General features: G+C 47.2%; 2 protein-coding genes across 3 annotated transcripts in view; both read left to right on the plus strand.

Annotated features, from left to right (window-relative positions):
• HTR3B (5-hydroxytryptamine receptor 3B) overlaps positions 1-2,757 on the plus strand; it is a 41,333-nt gene extending 38,576 nt beyond the window's left edge. For both annotated transcript variants that reach the window (XM_050758089.1, XM_050758090.1), the window contains 2 exons: positions 1,018-1,200; positions 2,348-2,757. In XM_050758089.1, coding sequence (XP_050614046.1) covers positions 1,018-1,200; positions 2,348-2,583 — 419 coding nt within the window. In that variant the 3' untranslated portion in view covers positions 2,584-2,757. The remainder of the gene's footprint in view (positions 1-1,017; positions 1,201-2,347) is intronic.
• REXO2 (RNA exonuclease 2) overlaps positions 1-23,525 on the plus strand; it is a 1,032,599-nt gene that overhangs the window by 521,654 nt on the left and 487,420 nt on the right. The gene's annotated exons all lie outside the window — the stretch shown is intronic.

The following is a 23,525-nucleotide window of genomic DNA, read 5'->3' on the forward strand; positions in this document are numbered from 1 at the left end:
CAGAGTCCTGGGATTACAGGCATGAGCCCACCGTGCCTGGCCTGTTTGTTTTTATCCTCAGTTTCAACCAATTACTCAAAGTGACTGAGTCATTGATTTCAGCGATTCAGGAACCTGAGGCAGGAGGATTGCTTGAGTTTAAAAGTTTGAGTCTGCAGTAAGCTATGATCCCACTACTGCACTCCAGCCTGGGTGACAGCAAGAAGGGAAGGGAAGGAGAGGGGAGGGGAGGGGAGAAAAAGAGAGAAAAAGAAAGAGAGAAAGAGAGAAAAGAAGGAAAGGAAGGAAGAAGGAAAGAAGGAAGGAAGGAAGGAAAAAAAAAAAAGAACAAGCCAGATGCATTGGCTCACACCCATAATCACAACACTTTGGGAGACTGAGGTGAGAGCATTGCTTGAGCCCAAGAGTTCAAGACAACATAGTGAGGCCTTCTCTCTCTCTCTCTTTTTTTTTGAGATGGAGTCTTGCTTTGTCTCCAGGCTGGAGTGCAGTGGCGTGATCTCCGCTCCCTGCAACCTCCGCCTCCTGGGTTCAAGCGATTCCCCTGCCTCAGCCTCCGGAGTAGCTGGGACTACAGGCGCCCGCCACCATGCCCGTTTAATTGTTTGTATTTTAGTAGAGACGGGGTTTCACTGTGATGACCAGGATGGTCTTGATCTCCTGACCTTGTGATCCACCCAAAGTGCATCACAAAGTCTCAGCCTCCCAAAGTGTTGGGATTACAGGCGTGAGCCACCACATCTGGCCGTGAGGCCTTGTCTCTACAAAAAAAAAAAAAAAAAAAAAAAAAAAAAAAAAAATTTGCCTGGTGTGGTGGTGTATGCCTGTAGTCCCAGCTTTTCAGGAGGCTGAGGAGAGAATCACTTCAGCCCAATAGGTTAAGGCTACAGTGAGCCATGATTGCACCACTGCACTCCAGTTTGGGCAATAGAGCAAGACCCTGTCCCTAAAGAAAAAAAAAATCTGATGCTGCATTTCAGACTGGAGGCTAACTGCACCTCTTCTGGCTTCTCTCAGGTCACTTCTTCAGTATCTGCATGGCCTTCTTAGTTCTCAGCTTAGCTAAGTCCATCGTGTTGGTCAAATTCCTCCACGATGAGCGGCGTGGTGGACAGCAGCAGCCCTTCTTGTGCCTTCGAGGGAACACCGATGCTGACAGGCCTAGAGTGGAACCCAGGGCCCAGCGTGCTCTGATAATAGGTATGTGAGAAGCCTTGTGCTTCTCCCCTGTCTGGATTGATCACCTTAAAAATTCATTCCCGTTGGTGATGTACTAGGTATTGCGTTGGCTTATGTGAAAAATCTAAAACAACTGCTTCTTAACCTGGGTGTGGCATTTTATATTATCTCTCTGGAGACTGAAGGCGGCCTCCTTCTGGCTTTCTAGAAAGTCTCATTTTGTTGTTTTTTGGTTTGTTTTGGTTTGGTTTTTTGAGACAGGGTTTTGCCATGTTGCCCAGGCTGGTCTCGAACTCCTAGGTTCAGGCGATCTTCCCTCCTTTGCACCCCAAAGTGCTGAGATTGCAGGTGTGAGCCACAGCGCTCAGCTGAAAGTCTAATTTTGGCTTGAAGTTCAGGCCCTCAGTTATTCTTTGTTTGTTTTAACAGTCTCACTCTGTCGCCCAGACTTGACTGCAATGGCATAATCTTGGCTCACGGCAGCCTCTGCCTTCCAGGCTCAAACTATTCTCCTGCCTCAGCCTCCCAAGTAGCTGGGACTACAGGCGTGTGCCGCCATGCCTGGCTAATTTTTGTATTTTTAGTAGAGACAGGGTTTTACCATGTTGACCAGGCTGGTCTTGAACTCCTGACCTCAGGTGATCTGCCCACCTTGGCCTCCCAGAGTGCTGGGATTACAGGCATGAGCCCACCGTGCCTGACCTGTTTGTCAGTTTTTATCCCCAGTTTTAACCAATTACCCAAAGTGACTGAGTCATTGATTTCAGAATAGGAAAGTGCTGGCATGCACATGCACACATGCATACATGGAGCTTGTGTACATTTAGGTTCTAGTTGCTTAACGTGAACAAGTATAAGAATCATCCCAGCCCCTAAAGCTCCTACTGAGTCCATTTAGGCTGACCTCTAGCTCAGAAAATCTCCTGAACGGATCCAGCACACATACACCCTGCTTACATAATACAGCTCTGACGTGTTCTCCGAGGCTTCCTGCAGTACAATCTTGCCTCCCCTAATCGGGTGGGGAGAGTACCCAACCCAAACACAACCCACTGCTCAGTTTCACCCACAACTGTCCTTGAAGGATGAGGCCATCAGCTTCAAGAGTAAGTCCAGGTGGATCTTGGTAGTCCCTGGCTCACCCAGGGTGTTTTCCTCCATCATGCAGAGTCCTCGTTCTATGGAGAGCACCTGGCCCAGCCAGGAACCCTGAAGGAAATCTGGTCGCAGCTTCAATGTATCAGCAACTACCTCCAAACTCAGGACCAGACAGACCAACAGGAGGCAGAGTGGCTGGTCCTCCTGTCCCGCTTTGACCGACTGCTCTTCCGAAGCTACCTTTTCATGCTGGGGCTCTACACCATTACTCTGTGCTCCCTCTGGGCACTGTGGGGTGGCGTGTGAAGACTGAAGTGTTCTGATCTCAATAATTGTGCTGGCATTTAAGAGAGAGAAGAGGGGGAATAACAGTGGGTTAAAAAGCTTTCTGGGTCGGGTGTGGTGGCTCTTGCCTATAGTCCCAATGCTTTGGGAGGCCATGGCAGGAGGATTGCTTGAGCCCAGGAGTTTGAGACCAGCTGGGGCAACATAGTGAGACCCCATCTCTACCAATAAATAAATAAATAGATAGATAGCTGGGCATAGTGGCTCATGCCTGTACTCTCAGCTACTTGGGAGGTTGAGGTGGGATTTGGGAGGCCACGGCAGGAGGATTGCTTGAGCCCAGGAGTTCAAGACCAGCTGGGGCAACATAGTGAGACCCCATCTCTACCAATAAATAAATAAATAAATAATTAAATAGATAGATAGCTGGGCGTAGTGGTTCATGCCTGTACTCTCAACTACTTGGGAGGTTGAGGTGGGAGGATTGCTTGAGCCCAGGACTTCAAGGCTGCAGTGAGCCATGATTGCACCACTGCACTCCAGCGTGGGCAACAGAGCAAGACTCTGTCTCAAAAAAAATAAATAAATAAAAGGCTTTCTGCCTTCATTGCCTTTCCACTGAGTCCAGGTTCATACACCTAATAGTCTGCTGTGTGAGCCAAGAATCATATGTTCATGAAAATGTATAAACAGTATGAGTGTACAGTAAAAAAGTTAACTTTCCTTCTTATCCCAGTCCACTCACCCAGAGTAACCACTGTTAGTAATTTCTTCCGGAAAATTTCTAGGCACACACATGCATTTATGTACGCTTAAGCAGTTTTTTAAAAAGTATAAGATGGTTCCATTTTCCAGGCCTGCCTTGGCCATTTATTCAGTCGCCCATTCAACAAAACCTTTACTGAGTATTGATTAAGTCCTAGGCATTATGTTAGGCACACCAGAGAATACAAAATAAGTCAGTACAGATTATTATTCACTCGATGTGATTCCCATGGTCAACATGGTACCAACCAACCAGAGCATAAAATTCCTGCCATAGCCCTCACCTTCTGAGGCTCTTGTTACCACTTCCCAGCTAAGTCCGCTGCCTTCACCCTCTTCCTGTGCCTCCTCAGCAGTGCATCCCCACTGGAGAGAACCCAGGTGCCAAGGCTTCTTTTTTCTTTTTTTTTTGAGGCAGAGTCTTGCTCTGTCACCAGATTGTAGTGCAGTGGCACAATCTTGGCTCACTGCAACCTCCACCTCCCAGTTGAAGCAATTCCCCTGCCTGAGCCTCCCGAGTAGCTGGGACTACAGGTGCACGCCACCACACCCGGCTAATATTTTGTATTTTACCAGCAGGTGCCAAGGCTTCTAAGCCCAGTCTAGCACATCCTTTAGTCCACACACAAGGGGCAACGCACGGAGAGGGAGGACAGGCATGGTCCACGGTCCTTTGCTTCAAGGAAGTTATAATCCAGTGTCCCTGAACTAGTCAGCTAGGAAATACTACCCACTAAGTAGCTTTAAGAGAGATTTATTTTCTCACCAGTCTGGAAGCTAGAAGCCTAAGATCGAGGTGCAAACAGGGTGGCTTTCTTCTGAGCCCTCTCCTTTACTTGCAGGCTGATGTCTCCTTGCTGTGTTTTCACATGACGTTTCCTCTGTGGATGCTCATGTCTGTGTCCAGATTTTCTCCTCTAACAAGGGCACTAGTGTTGTTGGCTTAGGGTCCATCCTAGTGACCTCTTTTAACCTTAAGTACTTTTTCAAGGCCCTATGTTCAAACACAGTCATATTCTGAGTACTGGGGGTTAGGATGTCAACATATGAATTTGGGGGAGTGGGGAGCAGCCAGAGGGGACATATTTCAGCCCATAACACTCATGGTTCTGGAGGTTTAGCAAGTTCAGAATCTGCGGAATAGGCCTGCAGGCTGGAGACCTGGGGAACAGTTGCAGTTTGAGTCCAAAAGTGGCAGAATTTCCTCTTCTTCCAGGAAGGTGAGTCTTGTTCTATTAAGGCCTTCAACTGATTGGATGAGGCCCACCCATATTATAACCAGTAACCGGCTCTACTCAGAATCTACTGATTTAAGTGTTAATCTCATCTAAACATTACCTTCCTGGAAACGTAGAGAATAAAGTTTGACTAAATATCTGTGTACCATGGTCTATCTATGTTGACACATAAAATTAACCATCACAGTCCTGATGCTCCCTTAGCTTCCCATCTATGTCCACACTCACCCATCCAGAACAGGAGGGTCCTGGTCACCCTGGCACTTGGGTAACTAATCAACTTCCAGCTCATACTCTCTAGTAGACAAATGTGTATTGTGGCCTCATAACCTGAATCCTAAGATTAGAATTCAACCCTCCCACAAAATGGCCTTCTTTTTGTATTTGACTCTACTTGCCTCTTCCATTGTTTTCTATCACAGTCTCTTCAATCCAGCCAAGCCGACCCGCTTGCCATCCTCTTCGGGAAAGGGTTTATTTCCATCTAAGCTTCTACTTCTATCTGACGTATTCTTCTGTTGCTTCGGCAATCTGTATTTCAACTCTGTCCTAGAGCCTTGCTCAAAACAGCCTTCTTCCCCACAGCCTTTTCACCTGACCACCCCGACTCCCCACTTATCTCTACCTTTAGTCTTACCTTACCTTATATCCTTCTCCCTTTGAATGCTTTATGCCTTCGTGTGTGTGTGTTTGTGATCTGTCATATAGACAACACACTCCTAGAATAGTTACCCTATTTTTTCCTTCCGGTTTAATGCCCCATCTATGCCCAGGTCCATACAGAGTTTTATATCATATGGTGATTCTGCAATAACTATTGCCGGGAGACTCATTCTAGCTCACTGCTGATGAGTGGACAACTATCTAGTGTGTTTTCCCACGTCTGAGAGGCAAAATCTATCGAAGGTCAGACCCCCAGTCTCTGGGCATCCTTCTCTCTCTTATCTGGTGCCATCATCTAAAAGTCGACAGAACACAGTGGGCTGTGTGATAGTCATCAGTCCTAACGCTGTCAGCAGAAGACGCAAAACTCCAAAAGCTGTTTGCTAGAAACCTTTCCCAGCACTAAAATTGCCTTTAGAAAAATCTGCCCCCCTCCATCCCCTCGAAGAAAAAGAATTTAAATTCAAACAGCCTTTACCTGCATCCTCCCTCTCTCATTACCTCCCAGTTAGTGCTCAGCGCCAATTGTCCATGAAATTCCACTGCTGCTGTTAATGAAATGAGGAACATAAGAAGTTTGTGAACAGGAAGTGTCCATGCAAACCTCCACCTGTTTCCTTCCTCGCTTCCTACTTTCTACTGCTGGCCTCCTCTGCTTTGATGTGCTCAGTTAGGCATCACGGTCCCAATGGCCCCTTAGCTTCCCATCCATGTCGATTCTGGCTTTCTCTACTTCCTCCTCCAGTTAACAGAGGAGGAAAGCAGGAAAAGGCCTGTGGTGAACTCCTCACTGTGGGGTCTCTCTCCTTCCCAACTACGTCTTGGAGAAAGCACCAGTGTCAGAGTCAGGAGTCCTGATGATCGTGGTCCTGGCTCTGCCATTTTCTAGCCAGGGGACCTCCATGAGCTTAATTTCTCAGACTTCAATTTACCTTATTTGAAATTGGGAATGTTTATATTTACTCTACCCCCTCACAGAATTATGAGGATCAAAATGAAAGAATGTATTGAACAATGCTTTGAAAAGTAAATAATGTATCACAAAATAAAGATAAGACCTGCTTCCTATCAACAGATGGACTCCAGTTTTGAGTTTTGGTGTGGGATCCGATTTCCAGCTCCCTCTTTCAGAATCCAGTCATGGGCTCTGGTACTCCCTTAGTTGTTCCACTATTATAGGATCCAAAGGCCAAGGGCTGAAGCCGTCACATGCCTCCTTACAGAGAAACTTGTGTGGCACAGGTTGCCAAAGGGACTTCCCATTTCGTCTCACATGCAACGTACCTTTGTTCCATTCTCAGGTGACATTGCCCAGGTTCTTTACATCAGCCTCTAACAAGCAGCCCTTTAAGAGTGAAGCCTGGCCACCAAACTGGTCCCCGTGTGCACTTCCTGTCTAGTGCCAAGTGGCCTTAATTTCAACTGCAGCCCAGAACTCATTCAAAGCCCCAGAGTCAGGTCTGTGTCCTGAAGCAATGACATTGCAAACCAAAAATAAAATTCTAAGGGCCCTTCAGCCATCTGAATGGACTCCATCCTTTCAGTGAGGACATCCCAAAGTTAACCTGAACCACTGGGGTTCAGGCCATGATGGGAAGGGGGTGTCGGACATGACTTATTATGCTCTCCTCCCTTTCGGAATTCTGGAAAAGTTGGCCAGCACCAACATTAACATCAACACAGATCTTAAGTCTGATAAGAAACGTTTACAATCTGGCTAGGCGCAGTGGCTCACGTCTGTAATCCCAGCACTTTGGGAGGCCGAGGCAGGTGGATCACTTGAGGTCAGGAATTCAAGACCAGCCTGGCCAACATAGTGAAACTCCATCTCTACTAAAAATACAAAAATTAGCGGGGCATGGTGGCGTGCGCCTGTAATCCCAGCTACTTGGGAGGCTGAGGCAGGATAATTGCTTGAACCCAGGAGGCGGAAGTTGTGGTGACCTGAGATCGCGCCACTGCACTCCAACTTGGGCAACACAGTGAGACTCTGTCTCAAAAAAAAAAAAAAAAAAGAAACATTTACAATCTATTCTCTCTGAAGCCTGCTGCCTGGAAGCTTCATCTGCATGATAAAACTTTGGTCTCCACACCCCTTACCATAATCCAGACATTCCTTTCTATTGATAATAAGTCTTTTAAACAATTGCCAATCAGAAAAATTTTAAATCTACTTAGGATCTGAAACCCTCTGCCCCACTGGCTTTAAGTTGTCGCCTCTTTCTGGACAGAACCAATATATACATTAAATGTATTTGATGCATGTCTCATGTCTCCCTAAAACGTACAAAACCATGCTGTGCCCTGACCACCTTGGGCACATGTTCTCAGGGTCTCCTGGGGGCTGTGTCACTGGCCATGGTCTCGCCTATTTGGCTCAGAATAAATCTCTTCCAATATTTTACAGAGTTTGACTCTTTTCTTCGACAACATCGTGAACAAATGGCACTACAGACCTCCTCCTGGAATAGTGTCCTATGTGGTGGGAGGAATATGGGGCGCCAGCAGCCCTTATTTGCCGAGCAGCTTTAGCTCAGCCCCTCCAAATGTTCATACATTTCATGATTCCTGTTTCATAGAGAAAGGAAACTGAGGAACAGAGCAAAAATGGGATTCTCCCAGCTGTGAACGCTCCCACCATCTGCTCTTTCCCAGAATCCAAGGTGGTTTTAGCACTCACCAAGAAATCACAGCTCCAGCTCTGGGGACTTCACTGATGTCTAGAATAAAGACTTAGTTAACTCCCGGGCCAGCCAGGCAGCCCCAGTTCATCATGTTGTAGAACTTTCTCCTTAGTGCAGCTAAAAACAGGGTCCTTGTCATTCAGCCATGAAAAATGGGGCTTGCAGACACTTTGAAGGGTAAGAAAAATGGAATTTACTAGCCAAAAAGGAAAAAAAAAAAAAAAAAAAGGGAATAGGGACTCTCAGCAAAGCAAGAGTCTGCTAGCCAGTTTTCCCACCTCACAAATTGAATTCCCAGTTACCACACCCCAGAACAGGAGAGAGAGGCCAGGCTCCTCCCCCTCCCCGACAAAGGGCACGAACTTTCCATGGCTCTACCCTGTTCTCCCAGTACGCAGGCTGGTCAGGGATTCTCCAGGGATCTTCCCCCTTTGTACTTGGTTCTCTCAATTTTCTTTCTTTCTTTCTTTTTCTTTCTTTCTTTCTTTCTTTCTTTCTTTCTTTCTTTCTTTCTTTCTTTCTTTCTTTCTTTCTTTCTCTTTCTTTCTCTCTTCTTCTCTTTTCTCTCTTCTTTCTTTCTTTCTTTCTTTCTTTCTCTTCTTTCTTTTTCTTCTTTCTTTCCTTCTTTCTTTTCCTTCTTCCTTCTTTCCTTCCTTCCTTCCTTCCTTCCTTCCTTCTTTCCTTCTTTCCTTCTTTTCTTCTTTTCTTTCTTTCTTTCTTTCTTTCTTTCTTTCTTTCTTTCTTTCTTTCTTTCTTTCTTTCTCTCTTCCTTTCTTCCTTCCTTTCTTTTCTTTTTTTTTTTTTGAGACAGAGTCTCACTCTGTCACCCAGGCTGGAGTGCGGTGGTGTGATCTTGGCTCACTGCAGCCTCCACCTCCTGGGTTCAAGCGATTCTCGTGTCTCAGCCTCCTGAGTAGTTGGGACTACAGGCATACGCCACCACACTTGGCTAATTTTTGTATTTTTAGTAGAGACGGGGTTTCACCATGTTGGCCAGGCTGCTCTCCAACTTCCGACCTCAGGTGATCCTCGTGCCTCAGCCTCCCAAAGTGCTGGGATTACAGGCACAAGCCACCACACCTGGCCTCAATTATATTACAAGCTGACTTCTAAGTGCTGCTCTGATGACCTCCCCGAGCCTCTGCAGCCTTGAGTATTGCTAATAATCAGGTGGCAGAGGGTCTCCCTTTCCTCCGGAGATACCTGCCACACCTTTTGCAGTTGTCCTAGAGGAGCAGGAGCTGCCATGATAAAGGAAGCTGAGCTTTTTCACCTTTTAAATCACTGTGATACAGCACGTCTCCTGTGGTCTGAATTCCCAGCCTGCATAAGCCAGAACTGAACGAGTTGCCATGAGGGGAGCCAGAGTGAAAGCGCCCTTGCTAGAATTCATCCTCCTCTCAGCTCAGCCGCAAGGCTTCCCCAGGTGCTCTCACTTCTCAGAGATCTAATTACACATTTTAAGGCAAGGTTAGTAGAAGTGGGTGGAGTCTAAGTTTTATCCTGCCCTGTGGCTCTGAGGCTTCTAGGAAACTTCAGAGCTTGGGTGTTAAGGTAAAATCCACCAATTTCTGCGTGGTGGATTGTCCTCAGGGCAGACAGCCCTTCAGGAAGGTTGGGCTTCCTTCCTTGCAACCCCGTTTGTGACCCTGGGCTCCACCTCAGCCATCGCCCTGTCGAGCTCAGCCTACCTTGTCCTGTTCCCTGGATCAGACTCCATCTCAGCAGCCGGAACTGCTCCGTCCTGAGTTATTTACCTGCGGAGACAGTAAGAGCTTCATAATTAGCTGAGCAACAGCATGGAGGCTTTTATGAGCAGCCACGCCCCCCCACCACACTCTGGTGTCCGTAATTGAAATGACCCACGCCAGTGATTAGATTAGGGGGCTGAAGAAGCCCAGCACGCTGCCCCCAGCCCCCTCCCCCGTCCTGTCGGGGAGGTGATGTAGTTAAGTTTGTGCTTCATTTGGCAGAGGCCATAAAGCAGGGATTGCAGCAAGGTTTTCTGCAGGGGTGGAAGGAACCGCTGGGCTGTGGGCGGCCTCTGTGTCAGGCAAGACTCCAGATCTAAGTGAGAGGGAGCCCCTTGCTCCCCCTTTACCTCACCCTCTCTGCCTCTCCCACAGCCTGTGCTGGGCTTTGAAGGCCTAGGGTGTATGTAAGTCTAGCAGGATGGTCATCCCTCCTCAGTGCCACTGGTGACCCAGGCTGCACGTGGACAGCCAGTTCCTGGTCATCCTGCTCATCCTCTTTGGACAGCGCCAGGCTGAGGGCAAGGGAATCAGGTGCTTTGGCAGTTCTTTTTCTCCCCACATCCCTGCCCAGTCTCGGCTTGCAGCTCTTCCTTACATGAGTCTCCTTCTCCTTTTGCACGTGGGGCTGGCTTTGGCCAGCTTGTGCAGTAGCTGAAGTTGCCTCTCATTCCTTCCTCTTTCCCACTCGTATCTACCCAGGGACTTATGTCGGCACATTGCCCAAAGGACATCTCACTGTTGTGCTCTTCCCAAATCTACCTTCCCGGACACTGTGCACAAATGAAATCAAAATCCTTCCACTGTGCCAATGCCTTTTAAATACAGTCATTTAAAATTAATCTGTTCTGAAACACAAATTGGTGACATGAGTTCATGCCAAATTTTCAACCTTGGGTACATTTATCCCTAGCATGGCTCAGCAGTGTGCCAGGTATACTCAAAGCTCCAGAATGAACATGATTTCTCTTCTGAAGCATTGATTTTACTCAACAGTATGTTAATAGGAGAATTATTTACTTTCCTATGAAAATAGGTACTGACGTATTTTGGCAAAGAAACAAAAATTTGGAATAAAACATTAAAGATACAACTTTATTTTTAAAAATATTTTTAATTATGGGTACATATTTACAGGGTACATATGATATTCTGATATAAGTATACAATGCATAATGATCAAATCAGGGTAACTGAAATATCCATCAGCTCAAGTATTTATCATTTATTTGTGTTAGGAACATTCCAACTCCACTCTCCAGTTATTTTGGGTTTTATTTGTTTGTTTGTTTCTTTTGAGACAGAGTCTTGCTTTGTCGCCCAAGCTGGAGTGCAGTGGTGTGATCTCAGTTAACCGCAACCTCTGCCTCCTGGGTTTAAGCGATTCTCCTGCCTTAGCCTCCTGAGTATCTATTTACAGGTACACACTAGCAGGTCTGGCTAATTTTTGTATTTTTTAGTAGAGACAGTGTTTCACCATGTTGGCCAGGCTGGTCTCGAGCTCCTGACATCAAGTGATCCACCTACCTCGGCCTCCCAAACTGCTGGGATTACAGGCATGAGCCACTGTGCCCGGCCTCACTCTTTGGTTATTTTGAAATGTACAATAAATTATTGTTAACTATAGTTGTCCTATTGTGCTACTAGTTACTAGATCTCATTCCTTCTATCTAACTGGACTTTTGTACCCGTTAACTGTCTGTTCTTTATCCCCTCTCCCTCCCCACTACCTTTCCCAGACTCTGGTAACCATCATTCTGTTTGCTTTGTTTTGTTTTTAGCTCCTACATGTAAATGGGAACATGCAATTTTGTCTTTCTATGCCTGGCTTATTTCACTTAACATAATGACCTCTAGTTCCATTCATGCTGCAAATGACTATTTAATTCTTATTTTATAACTGAATAATATTTCATTGTGTATATGTACCACATTTTCTTTATGCATTCATCTCTTGATGGACGCTTAGGTTGATTCCATATTAAAGACAAAATTTTAGGCTTCATGGAAGGGAATCCTTTTTTTTTTTTTTTTTTTTTTTTTGAGATGGAGTCTCACTCTGTCACCCAGGCTGGGGTGCAGTGGTGCCATCTTGGCTCACTGCAAGCTCCGCTTCCTGGGTTCATGCCATTCTCCTGACTCAGCCTCCCGAGTAGCTGGGACTACAGGCGCCCGCCACCACGCCTGGCTAATTTTTTTGTATTTTTAGTAGAGACGGGTTTTCACTGTGTTAGCCAGGATGGTCTCGATCTCCTGACCTTGTGATCCACCCGCCTCGGCCTCCCAAAGTGCTGGGATTACAGGCGTGAGCCACCGTGCCCGGCAAGGGGATTCTCTTTGGCTCTGCCCTTGCTTTAAAATGTAACATACTAATTCAAAATTTGAGGTATTGGCAAGGCCAATAGATCAGGAGACAATTGCTGCAAAAGATAGTTTATTACTCATAGTTCCCAACAGGGGAGCGTGAGCCACACTACACCATGGGAAGCAAGGCACGCACACCAGAAAACACCCAGGTTGATTACAGGGTTAGGGGTGGGAAGGCACTGTGAGGAAGAGCCTTAATTGTTTCTGCAGGAAGGAGCAGGTAAGGCAGGGTAAGCAGGCTTAGGATGGGCTAGCGTGAATCACTTCAGGGGACTCTGAGGCATGGTGACTCTGCCTAGTTGTCTGATATCCAGCTCTGGGATGATTAGGGCATGAGGATAGTGGCCTGGAGTATGAGAACCTGATAAAAAAGGTTAGTGGGGATGTGGGCTCTGGATTGGTTTGTATTTGAAAAATGTGCTTGTAGGCGAGTTGTTTACTCTCTCTAGGAATTGGCTAACCCGGAAGGGGCAGTCTCTCCAGGGTCAGCAAGGCCCCAGACGTCAAATCATTAGAATATAACAAATAAAAGACACGGTTAATACAGCCCCTCTGAGATTCCAGTCAGGGACGTATCCTTTTCTTCTGGTTTTCTGGGTAGTTTAGTGGAAATGGGCAGCAGAACTCAAAGGACTGGCTCTCGAGGTGACAATGTCGGATATTGTGGGAAGCATGCAGGAAAAGATATTTGATGAAACCTGGGCAAGACATATTCATTCATGCTTTAATCCACTCACCCACTCATTTGGTAGTAGTAACTTGAGCATCAGGTCTGTGTCAGGGGCCTTGCCAGGTGCCGGAATAGCACCTTGAATAGGACTCTCAGAGTTTCTGGCCTTAAAGGAGCTTTTAATCCAACAGAATTGATGTAGTAAAAAGAATACAGGTTTGGGGGTCAGAAACATGCATTTAAGTTCCACTACGGCACAGTTACTTAGAGCTGACATGGATTTCATCTGAGTGCAAACCTGATGGTTTTGCAGAAGCTGTCTGGAGACAGATTTTTGGGCCACCAGTGGGCTCCGTGGGAAAGCATGCTGTAATGAATTAGTGCTGTCAGCCACAGGTGACATCGGGTGAGGGATAATCCTTGCCATGTGCCAAGCAGTGTGCTGATGCTTTGGGTGGCAGTATTCTAGACCATTAGAATTTCTCTCAGTAGGTAGGTAGATAGATAGAGAGAGAGAGAGATAGAGAGATAGATAGATAGAGTTATAGGTAATACTAGGGATGTTATGAAAATTACATATATGAGGATATGTATAATGAAATCTCATAATATGTATAATCCTCATAATAACCTTAGTATTATCATTCCCATTTCACAGTTGAAAAAAGACTGAGGCACAGAGAGATTAGGTAAGTTGCCCAAGATCACTGAGCTAGAAAGTGACTAAACTAGGATTCAAATCTAAGTATCCTGGGTTCAGACTCCATGCTCTTGGACAGGTGCACTCTCACTCTAGACGTGCTGCCTTGACCTCTTTCTTTTAAATAGAGACAGGGTCTCACTCTGTCACCCAGGCTAGAGTGCAGTGGCACAATCTCAGCTCACTGCAGCCTCAACCTTTTGGGCTCAAGCGATCCTTCCACCTCAGTCTTCCAAGTAGCTGGGACTATAGGCACGCACCACCATGCCCAGCTAATTTTTGTATTTTTGGTAGAGATGGGGTCTCACTATGTTGCCCAGGTTAGTCTTGAACTCTTGGACTCAAGTGATCCACCTGCCTCAGCCTCCCAAAGTGCTGAAATTACAGGCGTGAGCCATCACGTCTTGCCGAGCTCTACTTCTTAGAAGCCGCTCATATTTGCCAACTTTACATGTAAGAGGGAGGGGCTCATGTTATAATAAATTAATTTCATTTCCAACCCCACCACTCATTAGGTTTGTGACTCTGGGCAAGTTACTTCACTATCTTCGAACCTCAGTTCTTTTCCATCTGGAAATTCCAGAATGGAATTTTGTGGGTTTTGTTTGTTTCTTTGTTTGTTTGAGACAGTCTCCCTCTGTCACCCAGGCTGGAGTGTAGTGGCACGATCTCGGGTCATTGCAACCTCCGCCCCTGGGTTCAAGCGATTCTCCTGCATCAGCCTGCTGAGTAGGTGGGATTACAGGCATCCACCACCATGTCCAGCTAATTTTTGTATTTTGTATTTTTAGTAGAGACAGGGTTTCACCTTGTTTCCCAGGCTGGTCTCAAACTCCTGACCTCAAGCGATCTGTCTCCCAAAATGCTGGGATTACAGGCGTGAGCCACCGCACCCAGCCTGGAAAGAGGTGTTTTGCTGAGGTGTTGAGAGAATGGAATAAGGTAAGATTTATGAAGTGCTGAGCACAGTGCCTGACATTCAGGCATTGAGAAGGATAGGAATCCTTCTTCATTACCACCTTGCCACAGGGCTGTTATGAGAGCCCAGGGAGATCACATATGAAAGCGCTTTGTAAACTTGCCAGGTTTGCTCCTCAGAGTGTGGGTCCAGGATCAGCAGCATTAGCGTCGCTTGGGACTTGTCAGAAATGCAGAATTTCAGGTCCTCCCAGACCTCCTGAGTCTGAGTCTGACTTCCAACCATTTTCTCAGGGGACTGCTATGTACATTGTCTTTGCAGAAGCAGGGATGGAAGAACGATGGAGGTAAAAGGTGAGAGTGTGGACTCCAGGAGGCCTGAGGAGCTGGGTGTTCAGAGGCAGCCCAGCGTTACATACAGCCCACCCTTGCTACCAGGACAGCTGGGTCCACGGGGCACCTGCCAATCACTGCGCTGCACTCGGTAATCTCCCCGCCTCACAATCAGAGCAGTCGAGCACTCAGCACAGCTGGGCGGCTGAATTATAGGCTGCAGGCAGATGGCAGAGACGGCTCTGTGCGTGCCGTCCAAGGAGAGAGTGAGTGAAGGGCAATGAGGGCCTCTTCCATGGCCCCCTTCCTCTGCAGTGAACACCCTCTTTTCTGGAGGACGAGACGGGGCTGCCAGCACCAGCGATCAGGCGGCCCCTTGTTTCCCAGAGCCCAATTGCTGCCCTGGGCCAGCCTCTGGGCCCTCCTGCTTGCTGAGTTATGGTCATGGTACCTCAAGGGATCCTCTGCCCAGTGCCCTTGGTTGTGTGAGTCCCTCTTCCGGAGGGAGAAGCGTCCTTTAGTTGACTCTCCTCCCACAGACACAGCCCTTTTGTTCATCCAAATGCTTCCCTTTCCCCAGAGCATGAAACATAAGACATTAGGTAGAGGTAGGCCTGAGACCAGAGGGACCATGCGGTTGCCATCCTTCTGTTTCTCCAGCTTCTAGCACACAGGCTGGCACAGGGCAGAGGCCTGGAGAGTTCTGGATGAAGGAGCATCCATGCCAGTTTCCCCGGAAGGTAGCCAGCCGGGCTGCAGCAAGGGAAGCGCCTGGCCACCACCTCCTACCAGAGCCCTGGTGGTGGAGAGTGATGGGGAAAGAATCCCAGGCGACAGGGGAGGCTGTGCTGCTGCCACTGCTCCTTCCCCTTCCTCCCAGAGGTGCCAGTGCTCAGGGGAGGTGTCACCCTTGTAGACCGGATGCTCTGTCTTCTCATTCTTGTCCCAGGCTGCCAAGTGGCCTGTTCTCCCTGCTGCCTCCATGTCTCAGCCCTGGTCCATGGGAGGGATGAAAGCTCTCTCCATCTCCCCGATCTTCCCTTTCTGGTAATGTTTCAAACACCCATTAGATTTTACAGGACATTGCATCCAAGGCTACAGGAGATGGCTCTGGGGCTGCACTCCAGGCACTTAGGTCCCCCTGAGCCTGTTGACTCTTCTGCCACGCAGCCTGTCCTCCCATCACACCCTACTCCCTTGCACTTCAGCCACCACATCCCTCTCCCTGCCATCCTGAACTTGACACAGAGGGCACTAGGCAGAGCCCTGGCTTGCTATTCTGGCTTTATAGGCCTGGGATCCCCTACTCTGCCTCTTTGGGCAAGAGAGAGAGAGTGTGTGTACATGTGTCTGAGGCAGTAACTCAAAGTTGGGGGAGAATCTAGACCAGCTCATGCAAAGCTCTCATTCTGCAGATGAGGCTGAGAGAAAATAACAGTATACCCAAGATAACACTAAAGACAATGATAATGATTACTGATAGCTACTGAAGTGGGAAGCGTGTTTGTGTCATGCATTGTATGAGGACTTGGTGCAGCTAATTTAGCCCCCATGACCATCTTCCATGGTATGTTACATTTACAAATACAGAAACTAAGGCTCAGCCAGTTTAAGAACCCTGCCTACCATCACACAATGCGTGAGTGAAAGAGCAGAATTTGGTATCAGGATTATTTGCTTGAACACCAAGCAGCTTTAGTAGCTTCTTCTGAAAAGCAAAGTGGTGAGAGTAAGAGCCCATGCCCTTCCCACCCCAGGGAGCTGGGGAGGCATTACCTGAGCTCCTGGGGTGGAAGCTGCAAAGGTGAGGGGTTATCATCCCCATGCAGTGTTATGCCCTGCTGGGGAAGAGGCCCCGCACCACTCCAGGTGAGAAGATGCACACATTGCCTTGGGCTGAAATCCTGAGGTCCCCACAGGCCTCCCTGCCCAGGCCGAAGAGATGTAAATGGTAAGGGAAGCGGGGAAGGGAGAGGTGTCAGAAATGGGGCTAGGCCAGGCCAGCACGGTGGCCTGTAATCCCAACACTTTGGGAGACTGAGGCCAGGTGGATCACTTGAGGCCAGAAGTTTGAGACAAGTCTGGCCAACACAATAAAACCCCATCTTTACTAAAAATACAAAAATTAGCCGGGCATGTGGTGGATGCCTGTAATTCCAGCTATTCGGGAGGCTGAGGCAGGAGAATCACTTGAACCCAAGAGGCAGAGATTGCAGTGAGCTGAGATCATGCCACTGCACTCCACCCTGTGTGACAGAGCGAGACTCCATCTCAAAAAAAAAAAAAAAAAAAAAAAAAAAAAGGGAAAAGAATCTTACTCAGATCACCTCATTAAGTCCCCCCCGAAACTCTGCGGTAGGTGACATGTATCCATCCTACCAAGCTTCAGAGAGGCTGATTGACTTGTCCAAGGCATGTAGCTAGGAAGTGGCAGCGTTGGCATTTGAATGATGTTAGGACAGGCTAGGTTATTGCTGTGGTAACACATGATCCCCAGATCTCTGTGGTTTACGACAGCAAGCTCTGTGCCCACAGAGGTCAGCCCCAGCTCTGGTCTTATGTCCTCGCCCTGAGACCCAGGCTGCTGCAGCCTCCATTGGGAACATCACCAGTCACCATGGCAGAGAAAGATACACACGTGGCTGGGTGTGGTGACTCACACCTGTAATCCCGGTACTTTGGGAAGGTGAGGTGGGTGTGAATCATTTAAGGTCAGGAGTTCGAGACCAGCCTGGCCAATATGGTGAAACCCCATCTCTACTAAAAATACAAGAATTAGCCAGGTGTGGTGGCAGGCACCTGTAGTTCTAGCTACTCGGGAGGCTGAGGTAGGAGAATTGCTTGAACCCAGGAGGTGGGGGTTGCAGTGAGCCTAGATCACACCACTGTACTACAGCCTGGGTGACAGAGCAAGTGAGACTCTGTCTCGAAACACAAAAACAAAAAAAGAATGGCGGGCGCGGTGGCTCATGCCTATAATCCCAGCACTTTGGGAGGCCGAGGTGGGCAGATCACGAGGTCAGGAGTTTGAGACCAGCCTGGCCAATATGGTGAAACCCATGTCTACTAGAAATACAGAAATTAGCAGGGCGTGGTGGCGTACACCTGTAATCCCAGCTACTAGGGAGGCTGAGGCAGGAGTATTGCTTGAACCTGGGAGGTGGAGGTTGCAGTGAGACCAGATTGCACCACTGCACTCCAGCCTGAGTGACAGAGGGAGCCTCCATCTCAGAAAAAAAAAAAGATATACACGTCCTTTCTGCTCATAACTCAGTGTCCTACTCTCCTTGTCATGCAACCCCCCGAACTACTACCACAAGGCCAGGAAGTACAATCCTTACAAGTGCCCAGAAAGGGAGAGAACTGGAATATTTGAGGCACAGTGCTCACAGTTACCGCATAGTTTGCAATCACCAAGCTCGACTGCTTCCCTCAGTGCACTGAGCTGACGTTTCCTCATCGGAAAGGTGGGAATAGTAACTCTACCTTGCAGGGTCGTTGTGGTGAATAAATGAGACAATATACAAAAATCTCAAGCCTAGGAACACTGAATCGTGGCCATTTGTATGTTCATGTGTGAAGTTCAGGAATACTCTGGGGCTGTTCAGTTCGACCCTTGTTCAGTACAATGACAAATCAAGATAGAGGATTTAGAAGAGTCCTCTGAAACAAGAGGACAGGCTTTGGGAAGTGCTGCTGCTCTCTGCATGCATGAAACCACCTTCAGGGAACCCAGAGAGGAAGGAAAATTTCCAGGATTGCCAATCAGTGGCAACAGCCAATGTGCAAATGTGATTATGTCAGCATACATGCAGACTGCTGAGCGTTTCTGCAGGACTCTTCATTTAGGACTAATTAAATGCTTGGAACCAGGAAGATTGAGAGGGTCCTCTCCAGGAAGCTACTCCAGGCCAGCGAGACACTTCAGGGTCTATTTACAGAGGTAGAATTGCTCCAGAGAAGGAGGAAGAAGAGGGTAGCTCAACTTAGAACACTCCAGAGGAGGAACAGGAGACCAGAAGGGCTGAAAATCACTCAGGATATTGTGGGGTCCTCCCGCCCCAACCTTGGCCTCCGAGGGTCTGAGGTTTTGTGTGATGTAAGAAAACAAAACTAGGATTTGTGCTGGTGATTGCAAAATGGGCGCTGCCTGTGGAATGGCATGGGTTCGTTTTCCTTTGCCGCAGTGAAGAATTACCACAAATTTAGCGGCTTAAAACAACACGAGTTTATTCTCTTACAGATTGGGAGGTCAACGGTCCGAAGTCAGTTTCACTGGGTTAAACCAATTCTGCCGGTCGAGTTGCTTCCTTCTGGAGGTTCTCAGGGGAGAATCTGTGCCCTTGCCTTTTTCATTTTCTAGGGGTCACTGGCATTCTTCAGTTCATGTCCCCTTCCTCCATCTTCAAGGTTCAAATCCAGTTTCTGCTTCTGTCATGCACAGCCTTCTCTTCCATCATCAAATCTTTTGCCTCTCTCTAATAAGGACACTAAATCATTACATTTAGGGCTGACCCTGGCAACCTGGCATAGCTTCTCATCTCAAGATCCCTAATTTAATCACATCTGGAATTTTCCCTTTTGCCATCTAAGGTAAGAGTTATAGGTCCCAGGGATTAGGACCTGAGTATCTTTGGGGCCATTATTCAGGATACGACACAAAGCTTTTGAGATGGTTTGAAAAGCAAAAGGGCAACAATTGTCTTAGGCCATCTTGCACTGCTCTAAAGGAATACTCGAGGCTGAATAATTTATAAAGCAAAGTTCGTTTGGCTCATGGTTCTGCAGACTACACCAGAAGCATAGTGCCAGCATCTGCTTCTGGTGAGGGCTTTAGGAAACTCCCACTGCTGGTGGAAGGTGAAGGGGAGCAGGCTTCAATGGTGAGAGAAGAGGAAAGAGAAAGAGGGCAAGGGGGTTCAGCTCTGCAACAACCAGCTCTTGTATGAACAAATCAAGCAAGAACTCACTCATCACCATGGGGAGGGCACCAAGCCATTCAAGAAGGATCCACCCCCATGACACAAACACCTCCCACTAGGCCTCACCTCCAAGCTTGGGGATCACATTTCAAAACATGAAATTTGGAGGGGACAAACATCCAAACTATATCAACCGTGAACCCCACTGCATCCGTAGATCTTCCACTTGGCCCTGGGGTAGGGGGCACCCTTCCGGGCGTAGTTGCGGATGGAACCTCTGTGGTGACCCCCAGCGAGCCTGTCTCCCTTCAGCTGTGTTGCCAGTGCCCAATAGACAGTGATACAGAGCAGTAATCATGTAATGATCACTGTCATGTAATCAACCAATGATTACATGAGTTGATTCCAAGAGACATGTCATGGAGATTCCAGAAAGCGTAGCACCGTGAATTACGGTTTTTATGATTTCTGTGTAGGGGGAAGAGAGAGTGGATATCAGAATATCTGGGAGAAGGGGCATGCATAATTTGAACCAGGTGATGTTGATATTGCCTTACCCATTCCAGGTTAATAATTACTGAACTATAATATTCCCAAAAAGTCTGGTGAATTCAATACATAGGTGAATTTGGTAGGCAGGGCAATTGTTTCTTTATTCCCATTAGATAGGTGATGAAGTTGAATATGCAATTGAGACAGTTTAGTTGGTTTGCCCAAGTTCACATAGTCCACAATGGAACCAAGACTGGGGCCACGCTCTATTTCATTTTCCCATTGCTTCTTATTAAAAACTCACTTCATTTTTTTAAAAAATAAAACACTCATTTTTAAAAATAAAATTTAAAGCATAACAGGGTGGAGAGTGAAAAACGTCTTTCTCCCCACCCTGTCTGCCAGACATACATTCTACCCTGAAAGACAACAACTGTTACAATTGTTGTCTTTTCTTCCTGTTTACATTTTTCCTCAGTAGAAAAGGCAGAAGACAGAATCAGATCTTCAGGAGTGCTGTCTTAGCTTGGCTTAGGGTTCTGTACCGGGCTTGGTCATACATAGCTGAGAGACCTTGGGCAAGTCAGTAAATATCTCAGAGTTATAGTTCCTCGTGTGTAAAATAAGTGTAATGTCACTGATAGGGTTTGGGTATTTGTCCTCCACAACTCTCATGTTGAAATGAGATCCAGTGTTAGAGGTGGGGCCTAGCGGGAGGTGTTTGGGTCATGGGGGCAGATCTCTCATGAATGGCTTGGGCCATGCTCATAGTAATGAGTGAGTTCTTGCTCTATTAGTTCACGAAAGACCTGATTTTTTTTTTTTTTTTTCAGATGGGGTCTCGCTCTGTCGTCCCGGCTGGAGTGCAATGGGGTGATCTCAGCTCACTGCAATCACTGCAAGCTCCGCCTCCTAGGTTCACGCCATTCTCCTGCCTCAGCCTCCCGAGTAGCTGGGACTACAGGTGCCTGCCACCATGCCAGGTTAATTTTTTGTATTTTTAGTAGAGACGGGGTTTCACCATGTTAGCCAGGATGGTCTTGATCTCCCGACCTTGTGATCCACCTGCCTCAGCCTCCCAAAGTGCTGGGATTACAGGCGTGAGCCACCGAGCCCGGCCCTTGTTTGTTTGTTTGTTTGTTTTTTGAGACGGAGTCTCACTCTGTCACCCAGGCTGGAGTGCAGTGGCGAGATCTCGGCTCACTGCAAGTTCCGCCTCCCGGGTTCACTCCATTCTCCTGCCTCAGCCTCCTGAGTAGCTGGGACTACAGGTGCCCGCCACCACGCCCGACTAATTTTTATGTATTTTTAGTAGAGACGGGGTTTCAGTGTGTTAGCCAGGATGGTCTCGATCTCCTGACTTCGTGATCTGCCTGCCTCGGCCTCCCAAAGTACTGGGATTACAGGCTTGAGCCACTGTGCCCAGCCCTGATTATTCTTAAAAGCCTGGCATCTCCTCTTTCTCTTGCTCCCTCTCTAGTCATGGAACATGTCTGCTCCCCACTCCCCTTTTACCATGAGTAGAGGCTTCCTGAAGTCCCTTACCAAAAGCAGATGCTGGCACCATGCTTCTTACACAGCTTGCAGAACCATAAACCAAATAAACCTCTTTTCTTTATAAATTTACCAGCCTCAGGTATTTCTTTACAGCAACACAAGGGACTAACACAGTCACCTGCCTCAGAGTGTTAGAATGAATTCATGTAAGAGAGAACATGCCTGAAAGCATGTTGTAAACCACATGAGGCCATACAAAGATTGGTCAATGTGATTATTCTCTGCTTCTGTTTTTTTTTATTTCCTCTGGAAGAGCCCATGGACGACCACTATGTTTCCACTGCTTCTCAGACTCTGAAAAGAATGGATCGGAGATGGGACTCATTTCCACAGGATACAAGGATATGATTCAAAATTGTACCAAGTGCAATTAAAGTTAGATATTAGAAGAAACTTTGTTTTAGAATCCCAAAGGGATTTTTGAGGTCTCTTTGAAAATTTCTGAGAAAATACTAATAATACATTAAGCCTCTATTTTTCCCAGAAACAACAAGATGGATAAGATAGCCTCTTCGGTCCCTTCTTTTCTAGAAGTTCTTTAGAATTCAAGTAAGAGAGAAATTTAAACCCAACTAACTGGCCCCAGGTCCAGTTCTGGGGTGGCCAGATGGGTGAATGGCTACTCGCCAGGAATAGGATGACCTCTCTAGTCCTTTCCTCCTTGAAGTTTATTAACTCTTGAGTTAGAGAGAGATCTAAGCCAAATGACCTTCTGCCCCCAGGTCTGGCTCTGGGGTGACCAATAGGCCGATGACCCATCACTAGCCCCATTAAAGCCTAGCTTTTGCTACCAGCTTGCTAATTTTAGATACAATTTCCAGGGTGGCCTACCCGGAAGAGCACTCTAGAGTTGTCTGAGTTGCTTGGGGAACAGCAAAAAGCTTCCACCCACAAGTAGTTGAAAAAGCTAGAATTTGATGGAAATTTGGGGAAATGAGTAGGGGAAAGTTTCATTTTCTAGGAAGGAGAGATATTCCAGAGGCTGGAACATTTCCATCTTGAACACCTGTAAGAACTGGAGTAAGACCATCCTTCTGTGCCGGAAAGGAGGGGAAAGGGAAGAAATAAGGAAGGATTCTGCCTGCTCTGCCATTTCTCATACCTATCATTCCCTGATGGCTTGCATGAAAGATTACCTCCTCCCTTATGAGCATAAGTCCCCAAATCTCCAAAGTTTAGCACCAGGAAGATCTCCAGGCAGACAGAGCAGGAACCAAGCAGTACCATGCAGTTCTTTGGATCTCACCTTACTCTGGTGCTTCTCTCTCTCATACAGGTGTTGCTGCCACCACGTTGGCCTAACCAGGACCAAAGACCCCTTCCTTCTCTTCCACTCAATGTGGAGCATGACGGTTGGAAATTCCAGAATGAATACATTAACAGAAGAGACAGAGGCAGTAAGCAAAAGGGGTCTGTGAAGATTGAACTATGAACTTGTAACGTCCAGGGGTCTCAGTTCTTCTAGACCTGTGCAATTTTCCTGAAATAGCTTTATAGAGTCTCAAAAGTACAGTGCCACTTCAGAGGCCCACTTGAGGTTTTTAATTCCTTCTTCTTCTTTTTTTTTTTTTTTTTTTTTGAGACAGGGTTTTACTCTGTCACCCAGGCTGGAGTGCAGTGGTGTGATCTCAGTTCACTGCAACCTTGGCCTCTAGGGTTCAAGCAATTCTTGTGCCTCAGCCTACTGAGTAGCTGGGATTATAGGTGAGCACCACCACACCTCCCTAATTTTTGTATTTTTAGTAGAGACGGGGTCTCACCATGTTGCCCAGGCTTTTCTCAAACTCCTGATCTCAAGGGATCCATCCGCCTTGGCCTTCAAAAGTGCTGGGATTACAGGTGTGAGCCACCACACCCAGCCAGGTTTCAAAATTCCTATTCCTTGCTTGTATCCATGTAGAAG

The sequence above is a fragment of the Macaca thibetana genome, chromosome 14 (assembly GCF_024542745.1).
Source record: "Macaca thibetana thibetana isolate TM-01 chromosome 14, ASM2454274v1, whole genome shotgun sequence".
NCBI classification, from domain to species: domain Eukaryota; kingdom Metazoa; phylum Chordata; class Mammalia; order Primates; family Cercopithecidae; genus Macaca; species Macaca thibetana.